The 27,216-nt window shown below is 38.6% G+C and overlaps 1 protein-coding gene across 5 annotated transcripts in view; it reads right to left on the bottom strand.

Moving 5' to 3' along the window:
- The window catches only part of RUNX1T1 (RUNX1 partner transcriptional co-repressor 1), a 114,718-nt gene that overhangs the window by 66,045 nt on the left and 21,457 nt on the right, over window positions 1–27,216 (bottom strand). The window contains exon 1 of one of the 5 annotated variants that reach the window (XM_071421614.1): window positions 13,388–13,574. The exons of the other annotated variants lie outside the window; for them this stretch is intronic. Coding sequence (XP_071277715.1) covers window positions 13,388–13,394 — 7 coding nt within the window. The 5' untranslated portion in view covers window positions 13,395–13,574. Of the gene's footprint in view, window positions 1–13,387; window positions 13,575–27,216 lie in introns of those variants that run through there. 5 annotated transcript variants of the gene reach the window in all.

Raw genomic sequence — 27,216 nt, 5'->3', positions numbered from 1 at the left:
AAGAAACATCCCACACCATGTGATGTCATGCTTAGCAATAAAACTGGGAGGAAGGCTGGCTGGGAGGCTGCTGCCTGGGGACTGGCTGGGCATCAGTGAGTTGGTGGTGAGCAATTGTATCAGTTGACTTTCTTGGGTTTTTTCTCTTTATTTGATATTTTACCTTTTATTACATTTATTACTATTATTATCATTACAATTATTATTTCAATTTTATTTCAATTATTAAACTGTTCTTATATCAACCCACGACTATTCTCACTTTACCCTTTCAATTCTCTTCCTCTTGTCCTGCTGGTGGGGAGTAAGCAAGCATCTCTGTGGGACTTGGTTAAGTGGACTATGGCCACCTGGGGTTAAACTACGACAAGCAGCAAGTTTAGTCTCCTTTTTGGGGTAGGACTTTCAAAACACGTGAAGCAGTTTAGAAGCTCAGTCATCAACAAAGCCAATAAGACTCACACTCATGTATTACTCCAGACACTTGAAAATCCCACATCAAATACCCTACCCTGTGTGTAAACTTCACACTTTGAAAACCCACTGGAAGGAGGGCTGCAGAGCAATTCACAGCACTGAGCCATAAAGAGATCACAATCTTTGACAAGTTCAGAAACAAAATGTGCAGTCAAGAGCGTCTATGGTGGAGTTTTGAGATTGTCTCCAGTCAAGTGTCAATCTCAGCAGAGTTTCAAAGAGGACAGGGTAGGGAGAAATAAAACGAACATATCAGTACATTTCCTGCAAGGGATCGATAAAAAGACCTCACTCCTGCAAAGGCTTACATACCTGCTCAACTTCAGATACTTATCCTATTATGTAGCACACTTGAAGTGAAAATCAAGTCTTTGAAGACATGGGGCACAAATAATTTACCATGAAATGTGGAATTCGGGTATTGTTTGTTCTTTGATTTACTAATACAGGAAATCTGAATATAAAGCAGAATTGCAATGTGCTATTTTCTAAATGCTTCATGACACTGCTTTTAGAGTAATTTCATCAAAATGCCATAAAAAGACATTTAAGCATTTTGAGATAAGCAAAAAGACAATAGACTACAGCCTTAAAAAGAAGTCAATATTAACAGAAGCTCTGTAATTAGCTAGTCCAAAAACCTCAAGCCGTCTTCAGGCTTCCCCAAACAAAACAAATTGAAAGGAGAGAGCAGGAAGAAAAGAACAAAAAAAAAAAAAAAAAGAGGAAAATAAAGAAAGAGGAAAGAAAAGCCACATGAGCCAGAATCCCTCACTGCTGTTATTTCTCCACAAGCGGAAATGCTCTGTTCAGTCATGGCTTAGGAGGCATAAACATCATTGAAATTCAAAAGCAGCTCTGAGAAAGAGGACGCCTCAATTGGTATGCAAGTGGTGTTTTCTCGCCGTGAATACATTATGAACTTGCAGCATGCTAATATGCCATGCTATCATAAGCACCAGATGGAACAGTAGGCAGTGGATGTCCCATCAAACCTCAGGAAGATGTATTAATGTTCCTGCTCTTTTTTTTCCTTCCCCTCCCCCTTCCCTACTACAACCCCTCAGCTGTGTCCCCAGACTGGCACATTTTGTAGCATCAGTCACCTGCTCCCGAAGCACAGTTCTCCAGGGTTGCCTCATCTTCACCAGGTGGTGCCAAGCATCTTTTCAATCTTTTTTATCGCAGAAGGTAAAGGCCACAAGATGTGTCAGGCTGTGCTTACTGAAGGGTACCGAGTACAAAAGATAACATCATGAGATAAATGATAGATGAGAAAGACTTTGGGTTTAAAGCTAGCACAATAGTTTTAAATTATGTATAAACGGCACAGCACAAATTTTCCCCTCAGTACTATTGGTGAATGAAGAATTGGGGAACAGAAGCAAAGGGAAAGGTTTTCCAAGTAATCAAATAAAATAGAGGAAACTGGATTAAAGATCTTTGAACTGAATTCCTTTTTTCACCACACTGGAAACCTTTTCACAGAAGACGTACACAGTTCAACAGCCATTTATAGGGTAGGAGTAGGCTTTAATTTTAAATCAGGGTAAGAAATGGCACACAGGCAAATTAGCTTACAGGATTTTGATTTTTAAATATATATATTATTCTAATTATATTCCTTGGCTTTTGTGACTAACAAATTGCTTAAAGCTATATGTCTGATTCGAAAGACATGGGAGAATTTTAATACTGCTTCGCATCATTTATTAATTCCGTCTCAAGCAGGCTTTATATTACTAAAGAGAAATCTGATCTAGTATTCTGTATGAAAGTATGTGCATAGGCATACAAAATGAAAGCACATATTTTCTGGTATCACCTGAACTTCTCTTATCTATTCCTAGAAATAAACTTCCTATTGAAATATATGGTTTGCAAGAAAATTATTTTCTTTTTCTTTTCCTGTTACTGTGCTATTCAGAATGCAAAATAAGATCCTCAAGACTAAAAATTAAGAGCCTGTGAATTCAAAATACAAGTAAGAAAGACCAGAGATGGCTGAAGAAAAGCAAATCAGCTTTAAGCATTTGAAGTTTGAATGTTCAAGTATTTTTAAACAGGTTTGTTTTTCAGAGAGAAATCACATCAGTAAACATTTTGCAATTTTCTGATATTTTGGAAACCACCTGCTGATTTGCAACAGCTCTCACTATACATGTAAATTCATTATTTTCCTAACCACATTAGCCTTCTCATAAATACAGTCTAATTCTACAAGATGCTGAGTATTCACAACTCACACGAACTTTTCTGGGGATTAACATTGCTCAAAACCTTGTAAGACCTACATACAGAAGTTATCTGTTGCATGTATTAGAAGTATTTTTCCAGCTATTAAAGGTCTGGTTGACAGGGACTTCTGACTCCATATCCAATCCTAACTAAAACAAGAAAATAATTACCTTTTTTCATTCAAACAAAGCATGTTATGACTGTTATTCAGAAATAACAGGTATTTTTCTAGCATCTATTAAGCCCAGAAAGGCTTTAATGCAAAGATATCGTAAGGACTGAGTTAGAAATCAGATCAATTTTTTTCTTCTTTCTTTTCCTACTGAATATTGGGGGACTTGTTTTGTTTTTTAATATTTGGCCTTTAAGGGTAATTTGCTAAACTATGATTTGCAATGTACAAATAAGTCTATTCAAGTCCATTATCCTGTGTTATAAAGTAATTTCTGACACCTTAACAGCACTCAATTTAATTACAACACACTGAAACAGTAGAGCTGACTCCCAGAGGAACCAGTTTGGATCAGAAGATGATGATGTATGCTAGCTGCTGATCAGCTTTCAGCATCAGATCCACCATCAGCTGTTTTCAAGAACAATATCAGAACATCTGCATCATCATAGTATTTTGTGTTGAAAAGCCCTCCAAAAGCTAGCAATTGCAGGCAACAATGTGCACATACCCACACCTGTAAGGAGACATACTTAAAACCCAGCAGCTTTACTGTATTAACTAAAGGAGACCAAACAAACAAACAAACAAAAAACACGACACAAAAAGCCCAACAAAAACAAAACAAACAATCCCCCCACCAAAAAAAAAGAAAAGAGAAAAAACACAAATAAAAAAAAAAGAAAAGAAAAAAACACAAATAAAACCCCCTCAAAACAAATGAAAAACACAAAGAAACCCTTTTGATTCTGATTCAGTAAGCATCAATTTCTGCACCAGAATCCCCATTGGGTAATTCATCAAGGCATCTATTCTGTATCTAGTATGGCAAGACAGCGAAAACACTTACAGCCTCCAAAAAGAAAAAAACTTGTGACAAAGCTATTAAGCATTCCTGGTGATTAAGCAATGGACACTCATTATTTCAAGACTGTCTTGAGCCAATACCCCAGACAAAACCACCTGCTCATATCTGCTGCTGTCAAGGTGAAATCAAGACATGATGATTTTCTGTATTCCTTCACAAAAATGCAAGTTACTCAGCAGCTTCCACAAAGCTCTTCCTGAGAGAATACAGAAGTTAACTATGGAAAGAGTATATCATTTCTCTTGTGGCTCTACAGAGAGATGCAGGTCGATACCTTAAATTTAGGTAGTAGTTTTAACTTTGGAGTTTTTACAGACTCAAAAGCAGTTTGAAGCAAAACCTTTAAGGCAGCATAAATGAAAGGATTCTGTTTCTGCTGGTATCTGAAGATTAAATACCATTACTTGCCTTGCTCAAAATGAAAGGAATTGAAAATTACTACTCTACCAATTGACATGTCACAGGAAGAATACTAGCTGCTGAGCTGGCAAGCAACCATGCAAATCAAACCCAAAATGTGGTTCTGTCTATGTATAGGAGTCTGAAGAGGGCAAAAAAAGGCTGTAACACTGTCCTTCCAGGCAGAGAACTTGCTATACATGCTTTTAAGACTCTGCTTTCATACCAATCTCTCAATCAAAGTTTCATGCGGATTGATCTCTTGTGCAGCAGACTCACTTAATAAATGCAGAAAATCCAAATACGTTTGCTTTTACAACCAGAGAAAAATTTAAAGAGAGATACAAGTAAATTAACAAAACAAGATAAGCATTCTTCAAAATACTTTAAAAATTTAACAGGAGAAACACAGATAGTATTCTCAAAGAAGCCACCATCTCACTTCTCCATTTTCAAGGGGTCAACAGAGTGTTCACATTGGCTAATAGAAACTCAGAAAAGAAAGATATACACTCCTTACTGCACAGATCCCCTTTACAAATTGCAAAGGACTTTGCTTTTATTTTTATATTTGCAGTCAATGCTGAGCTCAGTGTAAAATAATCAAATACTGATTTTAATGAAGTAATTTACATTACTTCCAAGAGCTAATATGGATGAGATTGACAGAAGCTCTTTCTCTTTTAGGACCCTAAACTTAGGAGATCCTACAGTGCCATGGAGGGATGAACTCAAGCAATGTGGACCCCTTGATTTCTAGAAACTTAGTTGTCTTCCTCCCATCAGTGGAAAAATGAAAATTAAAACGCCAATCCCAAGGGGTAGTAAACTCTGTTGCAAACAAGTTTCCAAGAAGAAAACTGATGACTTTCAAAGCTATTAAATGACAGTGCCATCTGACCTTGATGGATATCTAATTACACCCATTCTTTTACATAACCACAATTGCTTTAATGAGCATCTTTCCACTTTCTTTACTGTGTTATAAGGTCCCTATGTTTCACTCAGGATTTCCCTTCCAAAACTGACAGAAATCCCAATACTTTCTAAAATAGAACGCGATTATTGGACATCCCTGTTTTTAAAAGACCATTTTTATACACTGCAGTGTTTATAGTCTAAAGTGTCCAAAATAGTGTATCTAGTATGGTACCAGGCCAAAAAAAAAAAAAAAAAAAGTAACAGTAACACTGTCACAGAAAATGACCTCTTCTAAATTCCAGTTAGACAAACTTTCTCCTAAAGAGAATACAAATAAGTGTGTGCAAATCTAGCAGATATAATTATGCAATCAACAATTATGTGGTGAAATGGACTGGAAAAATAAAATTAAAACAATAAATGTTAATTTGTATTTGCTAACCATGGAAGATGTGGCTGGTGCTCTGCAAGGCGCAAAATCCCTTAAAAAAAAGAGGCTTTTAAAAATTCAAGGAATTATATGAGGAAGTCACATATAGGAAAGTCTATCTAGATGGCATTCATTTGGATTATAAAACAGCTACAATGAAAATTCAAGGCTGTGTACACATGCTTATTGCTCTGGCTTAAAAGGGCCACCAAAATATATTTGGAATGCAGAGTTTGGAGGCAAGAAGCAAATTATGGCTGCATTTTCCTATGATACGAGTGCACACATTTTCCAAACTGCAATCTTGTGGCAGGAAGAGTATTTGAGTCATGTGTGCTTGCATGACTCACAAAATACATATGAAGGAGAGATCTGAAAGAAAGAAGGGGAAAGGCCCTGTATCCCTAACTGGGAGATTACTCCTTTAGCAGGATGTGGTTTCAAACAGGAGGACAGTAAGATATTGAACCTAGCATCGCTAGAAGAATCAGAGAGAAAGGAGGAACTACAAGAATCTGCACTGGACATATACAGGAAAGCTCCCAAGGCTTGGAGAAGAGCATATAAAGAAAATTCCAGTAAAGCATTAGAACTGATAGGGTACCACATAAAATTTTAGATATGCTTTCCAAATGACTAACTTAAGACAGACTAGTGCCTTAAACCCCAGAAAAGACGTATTGATAAGCTAGAAAGGGCAATGGACTTGGAAAGGCAACACATGTTCCTGCTTCTTGAATAATTTCAAACTTCGCTGCAGTTAATTAAGCATATGCAAATGCCACTTACTCAAATCTCAGTTCAATATAGCAACCCCCATTTTTAAACAAAGAATGGATATCAGCCTGACCCTACAGCAGATCTGCCCAAATTTGCAGTACGCTTGAAGGGTTACCAAAATACATTTTTCTTCCTTAATCCTCAGCTTCTCCTCCAGGAGGTGATCAATATCAACTCCTTTCACTCTTCTATTTCCACATTTCTTTTGGTTTTTGTCAACTCAGTATTGTCAACATGCAAAAATAACAGCAGCATTTGTTACACTCTGCTTTTAAAGGGATGTCCATAAGGAATGAGAACCATATGAGCAGTACTCTTAATAACTGTGTCCTCTGCTGATGGTATTTCCTTTTCAACTTCAGAAAGATTTCCTGTCACCTTTGACTTACACTTTGTGCCTGTTTAAAAGTACAGTTATGTTGCAGGCATAGCTCCAGAATATTTATCTACACTAATACCTAAATATCTGGCTGGATAATTTTAATAAGTTCAGATGCGTGGGTCCTACCAGATAATTTTTCCTCATGAAAAATTCCACAAGATTACCAGATCCCAAGAGCAAGAAGAAGCAGAAATAAATCTACAACCCATTACACAACATAATGAAAAAGCTCAAGTAAGGCTCTAGCTTCATGCCATAAGAATTTGAGAAAGAGACTTGTAGAATTTGGATGGGTTCAGTGTCTCTTTAAACCAGCTGCAGGAACATTACTGACAGGTGGTAAGGTGCAGCACAGGGACAAAACTAAGAGGTCTGTGAACCTTCAGTTGAAGTGTCTCCTCTCAAATCCCAAGGTCTACAGCACCTTATTGTCTCAAGCTGTTCTGCAGTTAAAGCTCACAATAAGGCTCTTTCTCTGCACTCTGCCAACAACTTGCACTAAAGAAGAAATTACTAGTAGAGAAAAAATAAAAATAAAACAATAAAAAAGCTCAGAAAAATAAATTCAGCTCAGAGAAATAAATTCAGCTCTGGTATATGGAAGCACAGCTCCATGAGCTGCCAGAGGAAGGATGTGCAGCCCTTTCAACCAGCATTGGGCCTGACAATTCTGCTCTTCTCCTAGCACACAAAGTCCATTCACAAAGCTACAGATCAAACAATAGTTTCAGAGCAGATTCAATTAATCCCTTTAGGTGTTTGAAGCCCAACACTGCTGAAATTTCCCCTGAAACACAACACAGAAGCCAGTACCAGGGGCTGCTCTGCTCTCCTCTACAGAGTCCAGGTCTGAAGCACCTCAGACTGGGTGTCCAGAACAGTTAACAGATCCAGCAGAACAAAGAATCATTATGCAAGCTGAAGTGACCTTAGGAGATTAAGACAGTCTATGTCCTTCTGTCTTAAAGCATGTGAAGTTTAGATCAAGTTGCCACAGGTTTGTCCTATACAGGATCTTCAATAAAGAAAATATCACTACTTCTCTGAAAAAACAGTTTTAATGTCTGACCATCATTATGGTGAAGAACCTTTTCCCTGGAATCTACTTGGGTTTTATCATGGTCTATTACTCGTGCCTTTCACCTCTCATCTTTACCACTATGCACCTCAAGAAAAATTTGGCTTCATCCATCTTTTCTACACCCTCCCATTAGGCAGCTGTAGACAGCTCATGAAAAAAAGATTATATAAAGTTAATTATATTTAACTAGCAACTGCCTACAGCTCACCAACAGGAAAACTCCTGCCTTTCAAGGACCTTGGAGACGTGGAATCCACAGCATTACTCTCTCCTCCAGAAAAGTTGTCCATATCCTCACCTTCAGAAGATTGGCAAGTAGAAATGGTTTGTTTAAGACATAGCCAGGCAAGATGGAAGAGTGAGCTTTGAAATTTTTTTGCAAGATTTTGGAGCGGAAGCCTACTCTGGAAGTGAAACACACAATTTCAAATTCTCCTGCTTGCTCACGCTCAGGTCTGGACCATAGTCCTTTAGCAGTGGGGAAAGCAACTGCCCACTAGCAGTTTCTGAGAGTAATCTCCAATGCTCTTGTTCTGCCCAAGAACTGAACAAGAAACATATTAAGAGGGAACAGGGCTCAAGATCAACAGCAGCAAGGGGAAAGCAGCTCCTGCACTGGTCCTGCTCTTCATTTTGTGACTCTCATGTACAGGAGGCAGAAAGAACAAATGTACATCACAAAAATGCAACTTAGTGCAGAGATGGCTGAGCTGCTGGAGAGCTGAGCCAGTGAATATAGATAGAATGGCACAATGTGGCAAGGACTTCACCAGCTTCACAGAGGAACTGTGGGAACAGGGAGTTAGCATAGCAGGATATCAAAAGAAATAAGCCTTGCCAAGTGGGCCAATATGGCTAGACTGTGTCTGTGTGTAAGTGAAAATCCAAGCACTGCTGTGCCCTATGTTTTTCCCCATTTAATCTCTACTTGCCTTAGCATTGCTGGCTCTATGCTCCATTTTACACCACACACATTTCTGGGAACAAAAAGTAAGCCTACACTTGTGAAGAGACCAACATGTTTAAATATGCACTGGGCTTCCTCTGAGATTACCTACCAGATCAAACTGTGTGAACAACTCAAGTCACAGAAATGCTTCAACTCCAAAAAGATATTGGTGTGATCTCAGCACTGGGCTGCTTAACCCTGTCAATACTGAAGGAGATCCTGTCATGCAGAGTTGCAGCTTGACATGATCAGGAAACTTTAAAGCTGTAACAGTGATGCACCCAGGAATGAGGAGAGTTAGAGGCAGAGAACTTTGGATTTGGAAGGCAGCTACTGCTTCAAGTGTACAAGTTGTTTTGTGACCTGGAAGCGAAATACCAGGCTTCAGCCGATTTTTTGTAGTGTTATCCTTGATGTACAAACTTGAAAGAAACAAGGATGAAGCAAACAAACCAGAAAACTGGTAGAGGTATGTGTGCATGTCCTGAAAAGGACCAGGTATCATGTCCTCTACTCTTACATGTATCAATTTCTCTCTATGGACTTTAAACTGGTGTATCACATTATTTCATTTTATGCAAATTTCAAGTTGTCTTTTCAAATCGTATATACACAGATCACATTGATTTGCAAGCTATGATGATCATGCCTTATATATGTGAGTGTGGAGTCCAAAATCTTCAAATCAAGATGTGATTGGTGCTAAACACCCCAGTGCTAAACACCAAGGAAGTACCTGTCCTGAGGAACTAACTAGGCTATTCTTCTCTAGCTAAGGGCCTGAGCTATAAAGCTTTCAATCTTCTCAGGAAAAGAGTGTTTGGGACCCTGATAAAACATACATATATATATATATGTATATATATGTATGTATTCATTCCTGCAGCATGATCTGCATTCCATGATGTGTTAGTTACTTTCCATGCATGTGTAGCATGAGGCAGTTCACAGCCCCATGGGTTGAAAATAAAAGCATTAATTTTATGCAGACTTTGGAATTTATTACTACCATAAAAGACGAAGAAACTTTAATACTGTGAAAAGCAAGTCATCACATGTTGCCTCCCAACCCTATCATACATATCTGAAAAACCCAGTGGCCCACGGTCCTCTTAGGGAAAAGAGCTTTTCACTCATAGCTGAAACCTGAAGATAAAGCCATTATGTAGGAAGATTGGAATAATGATGCAAAGTTAATACTCAGACTTAAGTAGTTCCAGACACATTTTCCCTATTTGGCAGGAAACTTGTTTTGTAATACACAGAGTCCTTCTAATATAACAGCATAGCAACTGCAACTTAGAACAGAACAAGTCGGTTAGTGGACTGTTAGGACACTTTTGCTGTGTAACACCATTTAGACGCATGTATTTAAAAAACAGGTGGATAATCCAAATGTTCAGTTACTAGGACACTAACAGTTATGTCCATAGCAATTTTGTTTCTGTTCTTTAAACAAATCATCACTTGCAAGCACTAATGTTAAAACCAGAAAGCCACTCTAGTACACAGTGGCTATAAATGCCAAATCAATTTTCAGCAGATAATAAAGTCCATGTTTTACAATCAGCAATACACTGTTTTACTACCCAAAATGTAAGCTAATAATATATAGCTCTGCTAAATGGAAAATGCAGATATGCTGTTAAGAAATGGGCTGGCTGTGAGATGATGGATCATTTCTGCCGGGACCTTCTTAAAGCTATGTGCAAATGTTTTGAAAATATCACATGATGTGGCCATGTGTTAAAAATTACAGCCAGTTAAGTTCTCTGCTAAGAAAAATATGTGGGCAATTTATGAAATGCACTCCAGGATGGAGATATCTTAAGTAAAACCAGATTTTGAAAACAAACCCATTTTTTTTTGAAACATGAACTTAAAAAAAAATAGTTGCAGCCACATCTGGAGAGCAGAAGTAAAGAAAGGGTGGTCTGACCTAATACCAGGCCATCTTCTGAAAGAGCAGCATTATTTCTGGGCTACAATGACTGTGATCACTGATTGTCCTTTTAAGGAAACCATGCTGAATAATGCCATGGGCAATAATAAAGCATTTTGTAGGCCAACATCTGTTCTTTGAAAGTACTATAAAATGACTGATAGATTTGTAATGTTTCATAAATAAAGTCCGGAATAAACAGTACCAAAAACAAAAAAAAAGAAACCAACAACCACATTCACAGTAATCAGAGAAACTGGTGTACGGTATTAGATTTGAACACTGTTCCCCCAGGAACAATTACTTAGAGATAAACGCTTCCTAGAGTTCGCTCCACAGAATGACAAAATGGTTAACTTGGTTATGGCAAGCTGCATGTTAACGGGATTATCTTTCTAGAGACTTTTCTGAGAGTTGCAGCAGTGCCTTCACAGCAGCCTGAATGGCTTTTACAGCACTTCATTAGCCAGCCCCGCTGCTGTTGCTTTGCCCTGACAGGAGTGCGAGGAGGTGAGTACCCAGTCACAATTATAACAGTACAAGCAATTCATCTTTTAAGGGCAATTTTAGTTTGTTTAATTGTTATCACCACACATAAACCAGAACTCGTCTTTATTATTTCCTGTTCTTTCCCCAAAAGAAGGACCTCAGATGTCAGAATCACTAAAGGGATGGTTCTGAAATCAAGACTTCACACATACACAAAAGGCACTGACATAATATCAGATTACATAAAAATACACATCCTTTTAATCTCCTGTACATAATGTGCTTACTTTTAAAATACAAAATCTGCCCCAGATGGCTAATAATGCCCATTTGAAAAAACACAACACCACAATATTAAAGGGCTAAAATATGCTGTGAACAGATTGAGAGGCAGTTCATCCTAGAGGAGAGTAAAAAAGTGCAGATGGGTGTCAAAAATAGCCAAGTGTCAGATCTGTTCAAGTATCTCCATTCTGGCACATGCTCCCAGTCACAGCTGTCAGTGTATTCTCTGTATCCAAGTGCAAGGTTTTCTAACACTCAGAGCTGACATTAAAACACACTTCGTGCTTGCTACTGCTTTAAGAGAATGCTGCAAATAAAAGATTTATTTAATGGTAAAGCTTAATGAGTATTGATAAGGGTATACATATTTGAGTGTGGCACATGCCATTTTGATTAAAGATGCATGAAATTTTAACCAGCAGGTAGATTAAGTAATTTAAATGCCAAAGGCTTAATAGGTTTTCAAAAATGTCCACTCTAGGCATTCCAACAGTTTGCCAATAACACCGAACAATGCACACAAGGATCAAACCTGATAAGATTGTGTCATTTCAGTACACCTAAATATCTTGATAAAACATAGGAAGAGTAAACCGCAGGAGAAGATGAGTTTCATACAAACATAAGGGAAACATCAGTGGATGAAAATTATGCACAATGCACAGTTTTCCTAATTAATGAATTACCATGGTATTTCTAATGAAGAGCACATTCCCAGGAATGCAATGCATGCAAATCAAATTTGATGTTTAAAGGGTTAAATTGACCTTTCATAGTCCTCAGTTGTTATCTATGCAAATTAATTTGCCCATATTTCAACCATATAAATCCTCTTAACCTTGTGCTTTGAGCAAACAGAGCCCACTTTCTTGTTACAATCACAGGATCAGCAAACATACCAGCAGTAGGGTATGACCGTATACAAAAATCCTAAAAGGAAAACATTCTTTCAACAACTGGCAATACCTACATGCAACTGTGGCTGCAGTAAACTGGCAGATACTGTTTCAAAACACCATCTGCGAGGTGTACAGACTCTCTGTGATCAAGCATAGCCTCTTCTGCCTGTCCTACCCAAATAATCCACAAGAACCAGCCAGCTGTAGGATCTCTAGCCCCGTCTTTTTTTTATCCAGAACACAAGCTGTTATAATCAGGCACATGGCTTTCTCCCGTCATTACCAAAGGGGGGAAAAACACAAACAAAACACACCAAATTCAATCTACTCAGTCGTGGTCAAGCATCTCATAAAACCCATAAGACAAATCACTCTGCATAGAAGCATTTTTATTGGCAATAGCACTTATCAATAAGACAAGTGATCGTAAGATCCAAGGATAATATTTTCCTGAGGAAACCGACCTATTATAACTCCCAGCTCCACAGCAATTCCTCTAATTCAGCAGATTTTTTTATTGTTTTATTTTGAATCAACATATTTTGGTGATTTGCCTGGTGACAGTGAAGGTCTACAATTTAGGACAAGGCTGGAATAATCTGTTTTATAAATCTCCCTCACTTCTCCAACATAAACAGCTTTTCACAGAGATAATTTCAGCTGATGGGTAAACGCTGTGAATGATCTCCGACGATCAAATGTTTGCAGATTCAAGGTGCAGCTGACAGTCATGAAAGCCAGCCCGAAGCTGTATTTCCCTTAGCTAAAAATGATCCCCCGTGCAGAGACCTGCACCCACAAAGCTGGTGACTTTCTGCTATTTCTATCCCTTTTCATTGAAACATCCAGTCCTGCTGTAAGTATCATCTTTAGCAGTTCACTTGCACAAATTCCCCTCCCCCAAACACATACACAACAGAATTAGCATCCGCGATCGCTCCATACCCGTATCAGCTTGCAAATCACCCTCTATATTAAAAGAGAAAAGAAAAAAAGAGAGGGAAAATGTACTATCAAAAAAACGATTAGCGTTTCCTCATTTAGAACCGAAAGAGCTGCAATAATTTCGACTCACCAGGCATCCTTGGATAAAATATACCACACTGTAAATGGCTCTCTCCTAAAAGCAAGCTTATTTAGGGCTCAGTGCCTCCTGTTCTGGAATGAACAGAGAGAAGCGAGGAAGGCCATCAGAACTGGCTGTGGCAGCGTAGCTGGAGGCAGGATGCTGGGCGCGTGCGTTTGCCAGGCAAAGACAGATGGAGAGCTGACACTCTGTATTGCACTTGGAGCAGAAATGTGAATGATGACAGGAGCACATGTGGCCTTGAACCCAGCCCTGTCTCTTCAGGCAGAACAATGACAGGGATGTGTGTGCAAATTATCACAACCCCGGCTCCCCTCAGCTGACTCCTTTTACTCTACCTTTCACACCAAGTTCCAGATGACCAAAGAATAGAAACTAAAATGCAGAGTGATAAGCCAAACACTGAATTATTCATTTTTTCCTTAAAAGTTAACCCTTTCCTTCACTGACAACAATTAAAGAAAAAGAATCACTTTGAATCAGCTCTCCTCCAAACGTGGGGGAAAAAATTCTTTATTTTAACTGCCATAATTTTGCACTTTGTAAGACTACGTCTGTTTATTTAGCTGGAAATTCAAAACGTGCACAAGAATATACAAGAGAATTCTGCCGCCCCCCCCTCCCCTCACACACACACTTCTGTCATTATTATTCTCCTTTACTATAGGGAATGGAGTATCAAAATCACTCGCTCTCTCAGATCCACAGTAGTATGTGTAAAATAGACCACACTTAGAAAGCAGACCACTTACATTTTACTATGGTGCTTTTAACCCCCTGGGATTCTTCCATTGATATGTTCCAAACATTTGCAGCTTACTCTCCTTTACCTTGCATAGTGATCCATGGGGGATGAAAACAAAATCTTCCCTGTAAAGCTTTTTCAAAAGCTAAACAATCATGTTCTCCCAATTTCTGATTTTGTGAACCCCTTAAATGTTTATCCTTCACATGAATAAGGTATGCCTGGCTAGGTTCAATTCACTCTTCCCTATTAAGCTTTAATGGACACCATGATACATAAAACTACAAGTCTTTGTTATAGTGCTTTATCTAAAGCTGGCTATTTTCTTCTCAGCAGTCCCTCTTTAGTCCTTTGTAAAACATCTTTGCCTCTTAGAAGAAGCATACGCTTGACTCACATGCCTTCTGTAGCACACAGCTTTGCACAAAATTCTAGGCACAAGAAAAAATACCGTCCTTTTTAAAACTCTCCTCCCATTCAGCACTTGCAAAGTGCTTTAGTAACGAGCCATTTCTCCAGCAACTAACATGTAGGTCCTGGTTCTGACTTTACCTTTGCATTATTCAAACCTTTATGGAAAGGCAACAATTCTCAGTCAGATCTTCTCAGTGTAAGGTCTGTCCTTGTGTACATATTTATGCACCCCCCTGATTTTGCATTATGCCATCTTCTGCCTCTATTAGGAAGAAACAGCTCTGCTTTTAGGCCTTCCTCTTCCTTCCTCTAGCTACCACAGAGCCTGATAAAGATCTGTTTAGGAAAAGGACACACATGCAAAATTAAGCAGAAAATAACAGTCCATCCTAATGTCCAGACTGAACTCAGGAATATTTCTCACTTAAAGAAAATGAATCATTTAATTTACTGATATTTCTATGATATCTTTTTAACACAATCTAAGTGGCACCCTTAGGTTTCATTTAAATAGGAGAGAAATTCCAAACACAGAACTGGCAAATCCAAGACTATCAAGAAAAGAAGCTCCCCTGCCCCAATAACAATCCCCTGGGCTGTTAGCCTAGCACAAACAACCTAATGTGTCTACTACTTGAGGCAGGTCTTTTCTTCATCTTCATCAGACATCTATCGTAATGAAGTTCTTTATAATGGATTTTTGAGTGTCAGAGAATCCAAGAGAAACATGAAAACCAAAACATGAAAACATTTTTCTGACCACTTTCATGAAAGGGAGAAAAGCAGAGGGGCAAAGGGAGAGAAGCAAGGGAAATGGAGACAAGTGAAGTCTGCTCCAACAAGGCCTTTAAAGACTTTACTGTCCTTTTGGTTTTATTACTTGACGCACTATTTAAAACCAGTCAGTTAGTATTGTATTTGCTACGTTGTTTTTCTTTTGTAATGCTGTACTCTACATGAAAGGAAAAACATTTTCACAGTTGGAAATGCAACCTTTCATCAACATAGATGCAGCCTGAATCAGCTTCAGAGTAGAAAGTAACATGTCAACGCTATGACGCATTTTAATAAAACTGAACAATATTCACTCTTTAAAAGAAGGTCTTAATATCAGTACATTGTAAATCCACAGACCATGGCTCACGAAATTGAACTTCCATATGCTGCATGATTATGCATCTTTTTTCAGTGTGTAAAAAGCCTTTTTAAGCTGTTATCTGAGTACAGTAATTGCCACTTAAATTGATCCACGTCAACAAAACGTGGATCCCTGGAGATTCTCACCTAGAAGTCTGCTCATGGAAGGGGCTAACAGAATGCCTGTGCATCTGAGACTACTTCAGCATTTTCTTAAGCAGCCAGCTGCATGAATAGTTTTCCCCTCTCATTATTTAATACACTGAGGCAGGCTGCAACCCATTTGGCAGTCCTCCCTGAAGAAGTATCTGTGGAAATTTATTTGCTTTCCCCACCCCCATTTCTAATGCAGTCACCTAAAGCTTGCCCTGGAAGTTTTTGCACCACGTCTAAAATTTTAGCAGGCCAAGCAAAAGGGGATGGCCCATTCTGTAAAATGGTTTTATTCTCCACCAAGAAAAGAAAGACACTGGTTTTAACACAGAACAGTTCTGCTGCATCACAAGAGTCAGAGTATTGCCAAAATGAATGGGATACAAAAAAAATGAAAAACCCACAAGACAATCTAGGCCCAGTTTCTTTATGGTGCACATTACATTACACCATCCTGGGTGGGCACCAGCTCCTTCTTTGTCCATCACTCAAAACGCTTTACAAAATAATTTTAAATCTTCCTTTAGGAGTCCTTAGTTTGAAAATGGGTAGAGGAGGCAAACCAGTCTCCACAGTCTTGTATTCGAAGGGGATGTATAAAGATTTTTATGCAGCGGATGATATAAGATAGCCAAGACATGGATCTGATGGAAAAGGGAAATTCCTAATGGCCATCATGTAAAAGTACAGAGATTGCCTTTTGTGCAAACCCAGCTTAATAACAGGGACTGGAAGTCCACTGAAACACATCTGTAGTTAATGAAAGCTCTCTATTAACAGTGAAGGAAGAATTTAACTCAAAGCTTTTCTGTAGGACTTCTCAACTTCCCGCTCTACTTATAGCAGACTGTTGTGATACATTGTGACTTCACACAGTGGGTATTAAGTGAGTTAATTCAAAGGAGCTGAAACCTCATTGATCCTAATTGAAAGCAATACACCCAACCAAATAGTTTTCTACCCCATCTGCTCTGGCCTGCCACCAGCTATTCAATACAAGAGAATTAATAGTTTCAGATATTCTAACAGACCCAATAAAAGCACTCATTTAAGCAGGACTGCATTAACAAAGTGAAAAACCAAGGGCAAAATGGGTTCAAATGGAGCATTTTACTCCTAGTTGGCTTTAACAAAGCTGAATAATGCTTATTCTGACTTTTTATGTGCAAGACTTGATAAACTGAATGAGAAGGCACTCAATGATCAGTCAACGAGCATTGATGAATGGTCATTAGGACCCCCCCAATCTCAGGGAAGGCCATTCCACAAAGTGGCACACCAGCTTGAAAGGGCGGACTCACTAATGTCCAGATTTCCCCGCTTGCTTGTTCCACTTTCACTTTCAGACCACTGGCCACCAAATGAGGCTGACATATTGGAAAATAATCTTTTATGGGCGAGTGGTAAATAAAAATGGAGGCATTAGCTGGGCTTTCAAATTCAAATCTACTAGTTTTGTCAGCCCCAAAACGTTTTGATTTTCCACCCAGCTGGAAGCTATTAGTGTTTTCTTAAGGCATCCCACTGACAGGGCAAACCCACCTAATGTGTGAGCTGTGGAGCTGATGCAGGGGACAGGGCACAACCACTTCTGGATGCTTTCTTAACTTTGTTCAGTTGACTGTCCAACCACAGTACAGTAAAGGCAACACCTTCAGTGGAAGCTCAGTAATTTCTTGCTGCCCAAGTATCTCTGATTGCCTGGTGCCACGGCAGCCCACCTAAGCCTGTAATGGGACCCTCAGTGCAACTTTTTCCATTACACTGTACCTAGCCTCCCTTGGTTTTACTGCACTACCACAAAAGGCTAAATCTACCCAAGAAAGGCACTTCTCTATAAACTTCCAATTCTTTCCTTGGAAGTGGAATTGAAATATTCCAATAAGATATGTGCTTATCTGTTAACAGCAGCTCTTTATGCACGCAACACAAAACATTTGCCAGATAACACTAAACATTTCCCTAAGCATTTCCTTATTGGCAAGGCTTTCTGGACTTCTGAAAAAAGAAAAATGAGATATTTAAAACATACACTGCTCTGTGAAATATAGACTAATTGAGATTACCTACACAAATCAGACACTGAGCAGTTGAAAGGTAGTCACCAAGGTGGTAAGAAAATATTCTTCGTTTTCTAAGACAAATTGTTCATGATGTTACCTCGAGTACTGGATTAAACTCATTGGAATTGAGAAAGTATTCATGTTTTTTTCAGTTAAGAAAACTTGTATGTTATATCCATATTTCAATAATACTCCAAAGAGTATTTTAAATCATCTGCTAAGAAAAGGCAGCCTTGACAGTGCATTAGACTTAACAACCTAGACTGCCTACTGCTTTTTGATAAAAAAAAAAAAACCAAAAATTAATTTTTGTTGAACACACAGAAATTCCAGTGACATTTTGGGTGCATTTCAGGTTTTAAAACAATGAAAAGATACATTTTGACCTAGCATGAATGAATAGTTCTGTGAAAAATTAACTGACTCACAGTGGGAGAGACAACATTCAGGCCTTAAAGAACGCATGCTCTTTTGCTCTCTATATATGTTTTGGTAAAAACACTCACATGGACAAACTCACATATAAATGTACCTGTCTTGGGATCTATTTCTTTCACTAGATTTAAGCTAAACAAGTTTTGCCTCACTTTTTTATTAAATACTATATTTTCCAAAATGTGGGTAAATTAGAATTGACTGCTAATTTCTATCATCATTTGACTTCAAAGAAAATTACCACACCATCTGTGCATAGACACCACTCATGCACTTTAGCAAATTTGATATTGATTTGAAAATATTTCTGAAAGAAAATACCAATGATGCTGTCTCACTAACAGAGAAAAAACACATTCAAATGTGACCTGGAGAAGCCTGGAAGAGAATATCTGCTCCTGCTGAACTATAGCCATATTTTAAGACATAAAAAGAAGGGGAAAGGGGGAGGGCATGCAGGAGGGGGGCAGTGAAGGAAATAAGTGTTTCAAGCTATCAGCTGCTTTTTGACTTGAAGCTCAGGGTGTTTGTTCACTTAACATGGGTAGGGAAACTCCTCCTGCTGTAGTATATTAACCCAAGTTTTGACCTTTAATCGATGTCTTTTCAATGTATAGGATCTTCATAATAAAGATAATGTAGAGCATATTTGTGTGAAAGCGTATCTACCACTAGCCATAAATTTGAGCCTTGCATTTTTCTCTGTAACATGTCAATATTTGTGACACTAACTAAACATACTTTATTCATTTGACAAGAATTGTTACATTATATTGAAAACTTTTGTTTCAATGTCACCACCTCCCAGTTTTGACTGATGGCGAGTTAGTTTTGTTAAAATGCACGGGGTGATAGCGTATGCTCCAGTGAACTTTCCCTCCTCTCAGCACCAGAGACAAAAACCTGCAGCTCTGCTCTGTGCTGGCAGCCATCTGGCCAGCTTTCTCTCAATGCCTGCCCCACACCACACTGCAGGCAAAATTTCAGGGCTCTAGAGCTCTGTGGAGCTATTCATGACATACCAATTTCACATTTTCTGCTTGTATGCTTGCAACAATAAATGCTAATGAGGACTATGAATGACATTTTTAAAGACAATAAAAAGGTCTCCAAATCCCTTGCATATGGAGACACTATTTTCTGAACTTCACCTTCTGTTAGGGAGCCATTACACTCTAAAGGAAAAAAATAACCTAAGGAGAACAATGAGATGATCAAAGCATAACCGAGTCCTTAAGAATTCCAAAGAAAACAATGTTTGCAAAGCTAGCCTAATGACAGACAGATTTTATGCTGATGTACAGCACTAACACTTAAGCATAGTAACTCTCTTTTTCAATAACACTGCTACTTCTGATCGAGGGGCTCAGAACCGGGGGTGGGGGGGGAGGGGGAACTCATAGCAAATCCTCCCTTTCACTGATCACATATAACTCTACAAGCCACAGACTTGGACTCAGCAATTACTAATCTCTAGATGAGTCCAAGAATACTCTAAATAAGCCCCAGAATAAACTGTAATTACTAATGGATTTGGAATGCTATGCTTTCATAGAGATCTCTGTGCTGACAAAGTGTGGCCAAGACAAATATCAATTTATACTTTCCACAAATCTGCCTATTGCAATGCCATAGCTAAGAGAAAGAAATGAGAAAAGGGAAAAGTGAAAAAAAGAAGAGAAAGAAAAGAAAAGAAAAGAAAAGAAAAGAAAAGAAAAGAAAAGAAAAGAAAAGAAAAGAAAAGAAAGAAAGAAAGAAAGAAAGAAAGAAAGAAAGAAAGAAAGAAAGAAAGAAAGAAAGAAAGAAAGAAAGAAAGAAAGAAAGAAAGAAAGTTGCCTTTACTCTGAGAAATGTCTTTAATATAAAAGACAACTTCCCATTAAGATTAAAAACACTTCCAGGAAAATCCACCAGGTGGAGCAAATACACAGCATTACAAAACATTTATTTATGCTCATACTGCCATTTTTAACAGGGTGAAAATGGTTTATATGCAAATATTCTTACCTATTGACCTCCCTTCTTCACCCTTTTGTCATATATTGATCAACTTGTATTTATTTACTACATTTATAATGGTACAAAAACTTTCTTCAAAGGGGCCTTCACACAAAGCTGTTGTTCCTGATGAGCTCAATATGAATTTGCAAACCACAACAGTCATCAGAAATATAGGGGAAATTAAAGTATTGTATTATTCAACATATATGTATATAATTTTTTTCCAACAATATAAGGGCATGGTTATGCTAGTAAAACACACTGACAAGTATTCAGAAAATAAAGCTTAGTCTCACATCAGTTAGCAAAATCTTTGCACCGGCCTCCACTGTAATGGGCTGGAAGCCTGGCCGTTCTGCATGCCTGGTTATGTTTTTATACACACAGTAGTGCCCATAACATCACAGCACTGCCATTGGACAGCATGTTGCTGTTTACTACTCATGCTTTATTTTAGTATGACATCTGTCAACTACTGAGTAACTTCAAGAGGGCAAGTGAATGAGGACTGAAAATACATATTTCAGCATATCTAGGACAGCTAAGTATTATTTCTCCATTTAAATTATTTGCTTTCCAGAGCCAGGTGAGAAATTCACCTTATCATCAAGTATTTTCTGTTTCCCTTATGAATTAGGAGATCTAATGGAACAGAGGCAGCAGGGGCAGATTTTTACATGAAGAGAACTAAGTCCAAACAGAACAGTGGCTCTTTTATGGATGAGTTTTCTCACAGTTATAATAGGACAACCCACTGGCAGACCCTGTAATTGTTAAAATGCCAGGCAGTATTACCAAATGAACTGCTCTAATGCAGTTCAGCATCTGGAAACACAGCAGAATCAGTACACAAACTCATTCAACCCTTGATGATAGAAAGGCATTATCATTTGTAAGTGACAAAAGGAAGGCGCTGATTTCAGTCAAGTCCTTTTCTTTCCATTGTTTCCTTAGTTATACTTTCCATCACATTTTTCTCTCACTTTTCCAATCACTGTCCTCTGTCTTCTCTCTGGCACCAGATCTACTCCTAAATTCATGACTCTAGGGCCACCTTCTCACTCTGCTACACATCCCTCTTCTCCAGCTCACTACATGACCTGCCTCCGCTCCAGCTGCCTTGGACAGTTATCCTCTCCCACCTCCACCAACCTTGACAGCTAAAAGAAGTTCCAGAATTTCAAAGTGTGAGTACTACCATAAAATATTACCCTCAATTAATACATAAATTGAATAGCAACACTCAGCACTCTTAACAATGAGGGGAAAAACACCATGCCAGTTAGGTTTCCATTAGAAAACTAAGCCAGAACCGTATTCACTTAAAGTGCTATTGAAGGAATACATCAAGCTCCCTGAAAGCACCAGGGAGTTGTTCTAATCTCTGTGCTTCTAGTCTGACCCAGATGAATCCCATCATAGCTAAGAAAAATTAAAATACAAAATCTTTGTTTCTTTAGGAACTGGGAGAAGCCTTGAGGAACACAAGCCTCTAAATATAATTTCACTTTATCTAATGGTGTTGTACTCCACATGGTGCTTTGTTGTAGCCATTCAGAAGAGAAGCAGAAAAATGCAGAAATGATTATGAAGTGGAATTTCATACCAAGAGCAAATTACACCACTTTACACTAGGAGAATATCTGCAAAGAGAAGCAGTAAATGTTTGGGCACAATGCAAGGTGGCAGTTTTAATAAAGCCCAAACAATCTTGAGAACTATTATCCGCAATAACTTTCCTTAAACAAGATTATCACAGCAGAGGCTTTTGGAGATGGCCAAGATAAATATTTTTTCAAAGAGAATGCTGATTTAAATCCATTATCCCAAGGAATTTTTGAGTGGCAACCCTGGTGTAAAGGCTACCATTTATTATTTGTTATTTTCAAAGCGGCTCTTGACACCCAATGGGTAGGAGGAAAGACAATGTGGTGGTTGTTGTCACCACACGTCCACGGAGAACTTTTCATTTAATGGACTGCTGGTTGAGGCAGGCAATGGTTGGATAGAGGGCATGGACAGTTCATTGGATTATGAACTCTGCCAAAAAAAAAAAAAGCAACTAAAACACTGGAAAAGAGGGACACAACTTATACGACATGCAAAGGTTCAACAAACAGACAGTGCTTTCATAGACATATAATTTCCCTCATATGTACAAACCCTTACATATGTCACGTTCCCGTCAAGAACATGAGACTGACCACAATAAACCATCTTTTTTTTCATCCTACAAATACAAGCAATGTTTATTTAGATTATGGCTTCTTTACAATATGACAGGACAGACATTTAAAACCACATGTCTAAGTCATCCACTTTTACTTAAAGGCACCTTTACACCAGAGTAACCTAGGGAGTTTGTACTGAAGAAAGGGGCCTGATTCTAAAGGTGAAGGATTATTGTACATATTTAAGAGTTCATTAGATCACAATTACCAATCTGATAACACTGTTACAGCTCTTTTGTTGCATCAACCCCTGAAAATGCTTTTCAGATGAGGGATTAGTGGCACAATAGATGACAATGACTCTTAGTTCTGTAGCTGACTCCAGTCTGTGACTGCATATGCACACTGAAGGCTACCTCCTTCACTCAAGGGTCCCCAAAATCCTCACCTGCAAGAAGAAAAGTTTGCCCTTACATTTGTATTACAAATTTCCAATTAAATAGTAGCAGGGAAAATCTAACTAACTGCTCAAAAGATTTCAATCTCACCTATGAAGTGCCCAAAATCTCTAGCACATTAATATGTATGCTGAGCCTGTGGGCATAACTCTACAGACTGGACCATAAGCTTTCAGCATGAAGGGAAATGAAACCTTAGTTAATCTTCAGCTCTCCTTCTCTCCTCCTGCAACCACAAGTATCTTTCTTGGACCAGCTTCTGCCCACAACAATAAACAGCATAGTCACATGCTACACTCATTTCTGCTGGAAGCCCTTATTAATTATCTTGCCTCCCTCTACTACTTTTACCCAGTGATTTTAAGTTCTACCAGTACAACTATTAACACCACTATGTTATAAATTCAAGTACTGAGATTGTAGTAATAAGGGTAATATTCTTCAGTTATCATTCAAACAAGAAGTCGTACTTTAATTCTTCACACACACACATTAAAAAAACTAAACCAAACCAAAACCAAAACAAAACCAAAATAAAGAAACAAACAAACCCCAAAACAACCAAACACCTATTCAAGCCCTTTGCCCATGTAAACATACAGTATCTTTCAGCTATATGGAGGAGCTTTACATCCTAATGGAACATATCCATCTATGGACCCAATCCTGAACGCTGCCTGTGACCTCAACAAACAGCAGCTATGAAGGACCAAGGACTATAAGTGACCCTATCCCAACACTTTAAAATTTAACACCAGACTTTTAAACATCTAAGAAAATCACTTGGATAATAAGAATGGAAGCATTGATAGCTGCCATTACTGTTTTAATGGGCCAGAAACAAACATTCCGCTTGGTTTGAATCCAGGGGACAAAGAAAAACAATGCTGCCAAGCACACTTAAAATGATAAACTTAATATGCCAAGCATGATGATTATATAAATGTGAACTATGAAATAAATACTATTTTCAAAAGTATAACTGTTGCATAGGACAAAATGCACCTCAAATAATTTGCCCCTCAGAAGATTTGATTTCTGAAATAAGAGGTCAAGCAAGAAAGAATCAAATAGAGGAAAAAAGACGCAAATTCAGAAGAAAAAGGGTTAATGTTTTGTTTCAGTCAGTGTTATACCAATGCCAGAATTACAAGGGAAAGACTAAAAAGAGCCAATTTTTTTTCTTTATTATTATTCTTTAAAAGAAAAAATCATGCCTATCTGTCACAGGGTTGTCCGGGCTGGAAGAACCGGCAGGAACCTCAAATTCCTGACCAAACCCTCTTCCACACAATGCCTCCTGAATGGAAGGAACCGAGGCCCGGCAGAGATAGCCCCCTGTCAGGAACCAGCCCTGACGTTTGCGGACAGACGGGGCTGGCCTCGCAGGATGTCAGAGCAGCAAACTGCTGATCGAGATACTGGGTTTTCACACACTCCCAGCCTGGATGTTTTGCTCTTCAGGTAATTAAACAAGGAAACGGGGCTGATGTGTACGAGTCTGACCCCTGCGCCGCGGCTCCGCGGTTCTGCACATCAACTTCCGCACCAGCCGCCCCAAGCACCGGCAGAGCCTTCTCCTGCTGCTCCTGCCTCTCCCGACACCGGGCTTTAAACAAATCCTCCTGGAAATGTCTGCTGCTGGTCCCTCCCTCCCCCACCCCCAGTTTACGAAGGGCTACATTATTTGCTCTGTTCCACACACCTTGATTTCTCATAAAAAAAAAAAGAAGGAAAAAAATGAAATAAATGGGTATACTTGGGTGTAGCTGTTCTTCAGCCAGCCATTCAAAATATTAAATTACTGGGGGGGAGGGGATGAACAGACAGAAAGATGAGACAAGGGATTCCCAAATCAATGTTTAGTTTAAGGTCATTACTCAAAAAGATCCTGAAACATATTGCCAATTTTTCCAGCCAACAGCCATACTTATTTAGAAATAAAATTATTCTGATTTAAGCATTATTGAAGAGTCTTTGTCTTACAAGTGGACATAAATCATAGACATAGGCATTAGAAAAATAGACCAGTGTTTTCTCTTTTTCCCCAAATTTCAGAAATGGGAAAGGGCAGGTGTTACCACCTATACTTGGCAGAAAACCCTACACAAGGCTGCTCTGTGACTGACCTAGTTTCTACGCTCTTTAAAGGCTATTTAAACAAAAACTATTTTTAAAAAGGTAACACATTCCTACTTCTTTCTGAAAAATCCACAGAATAGAATATTGGCTGAAAAGAGAAGAGCCCAGAAGAAAGAGGAGTACAAAAGCATGTCTGCTTGTCTGTGTTCAACACAAAGAACATTAAATGAAAACAACTGGCACGCTGCCAAATTCCTATACAGGCAAAGAGATTCAAATAAATTGATTTCACGCATCACACTGACCTGGGATCAGTGAGCAGTGGTACAATACACTTGCTGCTCCATGTGGGGCAAAGCCCATTAACGTTATCAGAGACACATTACATTGAGGGGGAGCAGGGAGGGGGGGCACAGAGAGGGAACCCAAACTCTGCGAATTCAGGGGGAAAAAATCACTTTGAAAAAGGAACTTGAACTGGAGCACTTGGTTTCAGTTTACTAATAAATATATCATATTGCAAGAGCTTGTCCTCTGCTCACCTCAAAGGTTTCAAAGACCATATTTTCAAATTAAAATAAATACTAATGTCAAACACACACATTCCCCTTACATTCTACTTTTAACACAGTTGTTTTCAAATTCACTTATTCTCTGTAAATTTCCTCCCTTCCCCATCCGCTAGCATTTTATATAGATTATGGGTTTTTTTCTTTGTACTTCAAAAGCTGGATTCTTGCCCAGGATACTCTTACTGGCTCAGAAAGCAAGCTGGAGAAATTGGCCATGCTCTCAACTGGCCCAAATCAACCTGACCTAGAGAGAAAAATGCTTTATTTGCAAGGTAGCAGTGAGCAGGGCACCAGTGTACTTTGCAGGTCACCCATACATGCTCCCACATACCAGGGAGCTGTCTCCAAAGCACTACTTTGATTTCACTCTCTTGCTAATGTGAAGTAACCCATGTTTGCTGTGGAGTCTCTCCTTGTCATCCTGGCTTTGTTTTTCATTAAGCTCTCTCACACTCCACTCCAATCAAGAGCAATGCCAGCAAGCCACAGGTGTGCACCACATGAACAGATGAAATTCTGACTGGAAGTACAATTCACTGTCTATAATACAGTTGCATACTCTTTTGCATCTGTGGTATGTTTGAAGGGGACTTTATTTTCACTGTACTCCTTAAGATACATTGGTAAGCAAACAATTGTTTTGAAGATAAAAAAGGAAGCTAAGAGAAGATGACTTTGCAATAGCAAAACAAAGATGAGGATGCTTGAAAGGGGTCACATCAGCAGAAGTAGTCATTGCTACAAGAGGCCATTGCTTCAAGGAGGCAATAAACTCAAAACACCTTTTTTTTTTTTTTTTGCCTTTTACTCCAATTTAGGCTCCAAATAGCAAGGCAAATCTTCTTGGGCACAGCAAAGTCCATATTAAGATAAGCTCAATGTTGGTTTCATCTCTAATTATTTAAAACTGAAATTTAAAACAAAAAAAAGAAATTGAAAATGTGGAGCTTCTTAACCATTTAAGACTAAAATTTTTGAGCGTGTCACAAATACATCTAGATGTAGACATCTTACCCCGTCACCTCAATTCAAGTAAATGTCAAAATGGGAATGGCTAAAGATCTAAGAACTGTTAACCACCACTGATCACTCTCTAAGAGCTACAAAGCAGTTTTGAATTCTTCATTACCAAGGTGAAAACTATACAATATTGTTAACTCTGTAAGAGGTGTCACAGAGAGATGTGTTTATTTAGGTATAAGGCTACAATTGATAGAACTGCACAGGGAAGGGAATCATGCAGTATACAGCAACTTCACCATGGCAGAGATGTGCCTGCGCCCAGACAATACAGAGAGCACAACCTGCACAACAACAGTGAACAGGAAGGATAAGGTGCTGTTCCCTCCTTTTTATGAATACTTCAGCAACCATCACATCAGTTGGACTTTATAGAGATGAAGTGAATTTTAGTCATGTTAATTCCCTTTCTTTAAATTAATGGTATTAGAAAATAAGCCTTTCTCCCAAGTTGTAGGAAATTTCCATTATCTTGCACATGCTCTGATAGCAATAAGCCACAATAAACTTCCCATTAGTATGCCAGCACTGCATGCTTCAGGCATGGCATCTTTACTTTTACATTT

The sequence above is a fragment of the Agelaius tricolor genome, unplaced genomic scaffold (genome assembly GCF_023055355.1).
Source record: "Agelaius tricolor isolate 1412-34295 unplaced genomic scaffold, bAgeTri1.0.p SCAF_2, whole genome shotgun sequence".
NCBI lineage: Eukaryota > Metazoa > Chordata > Aves > Passeriformes > Icteridae > Agelaius > Agelaius tricolor.
Note: the sequence above shows the minus strand (reverse complement) of the source record. Positions and strands in the feature narration are given on the sequence as shown.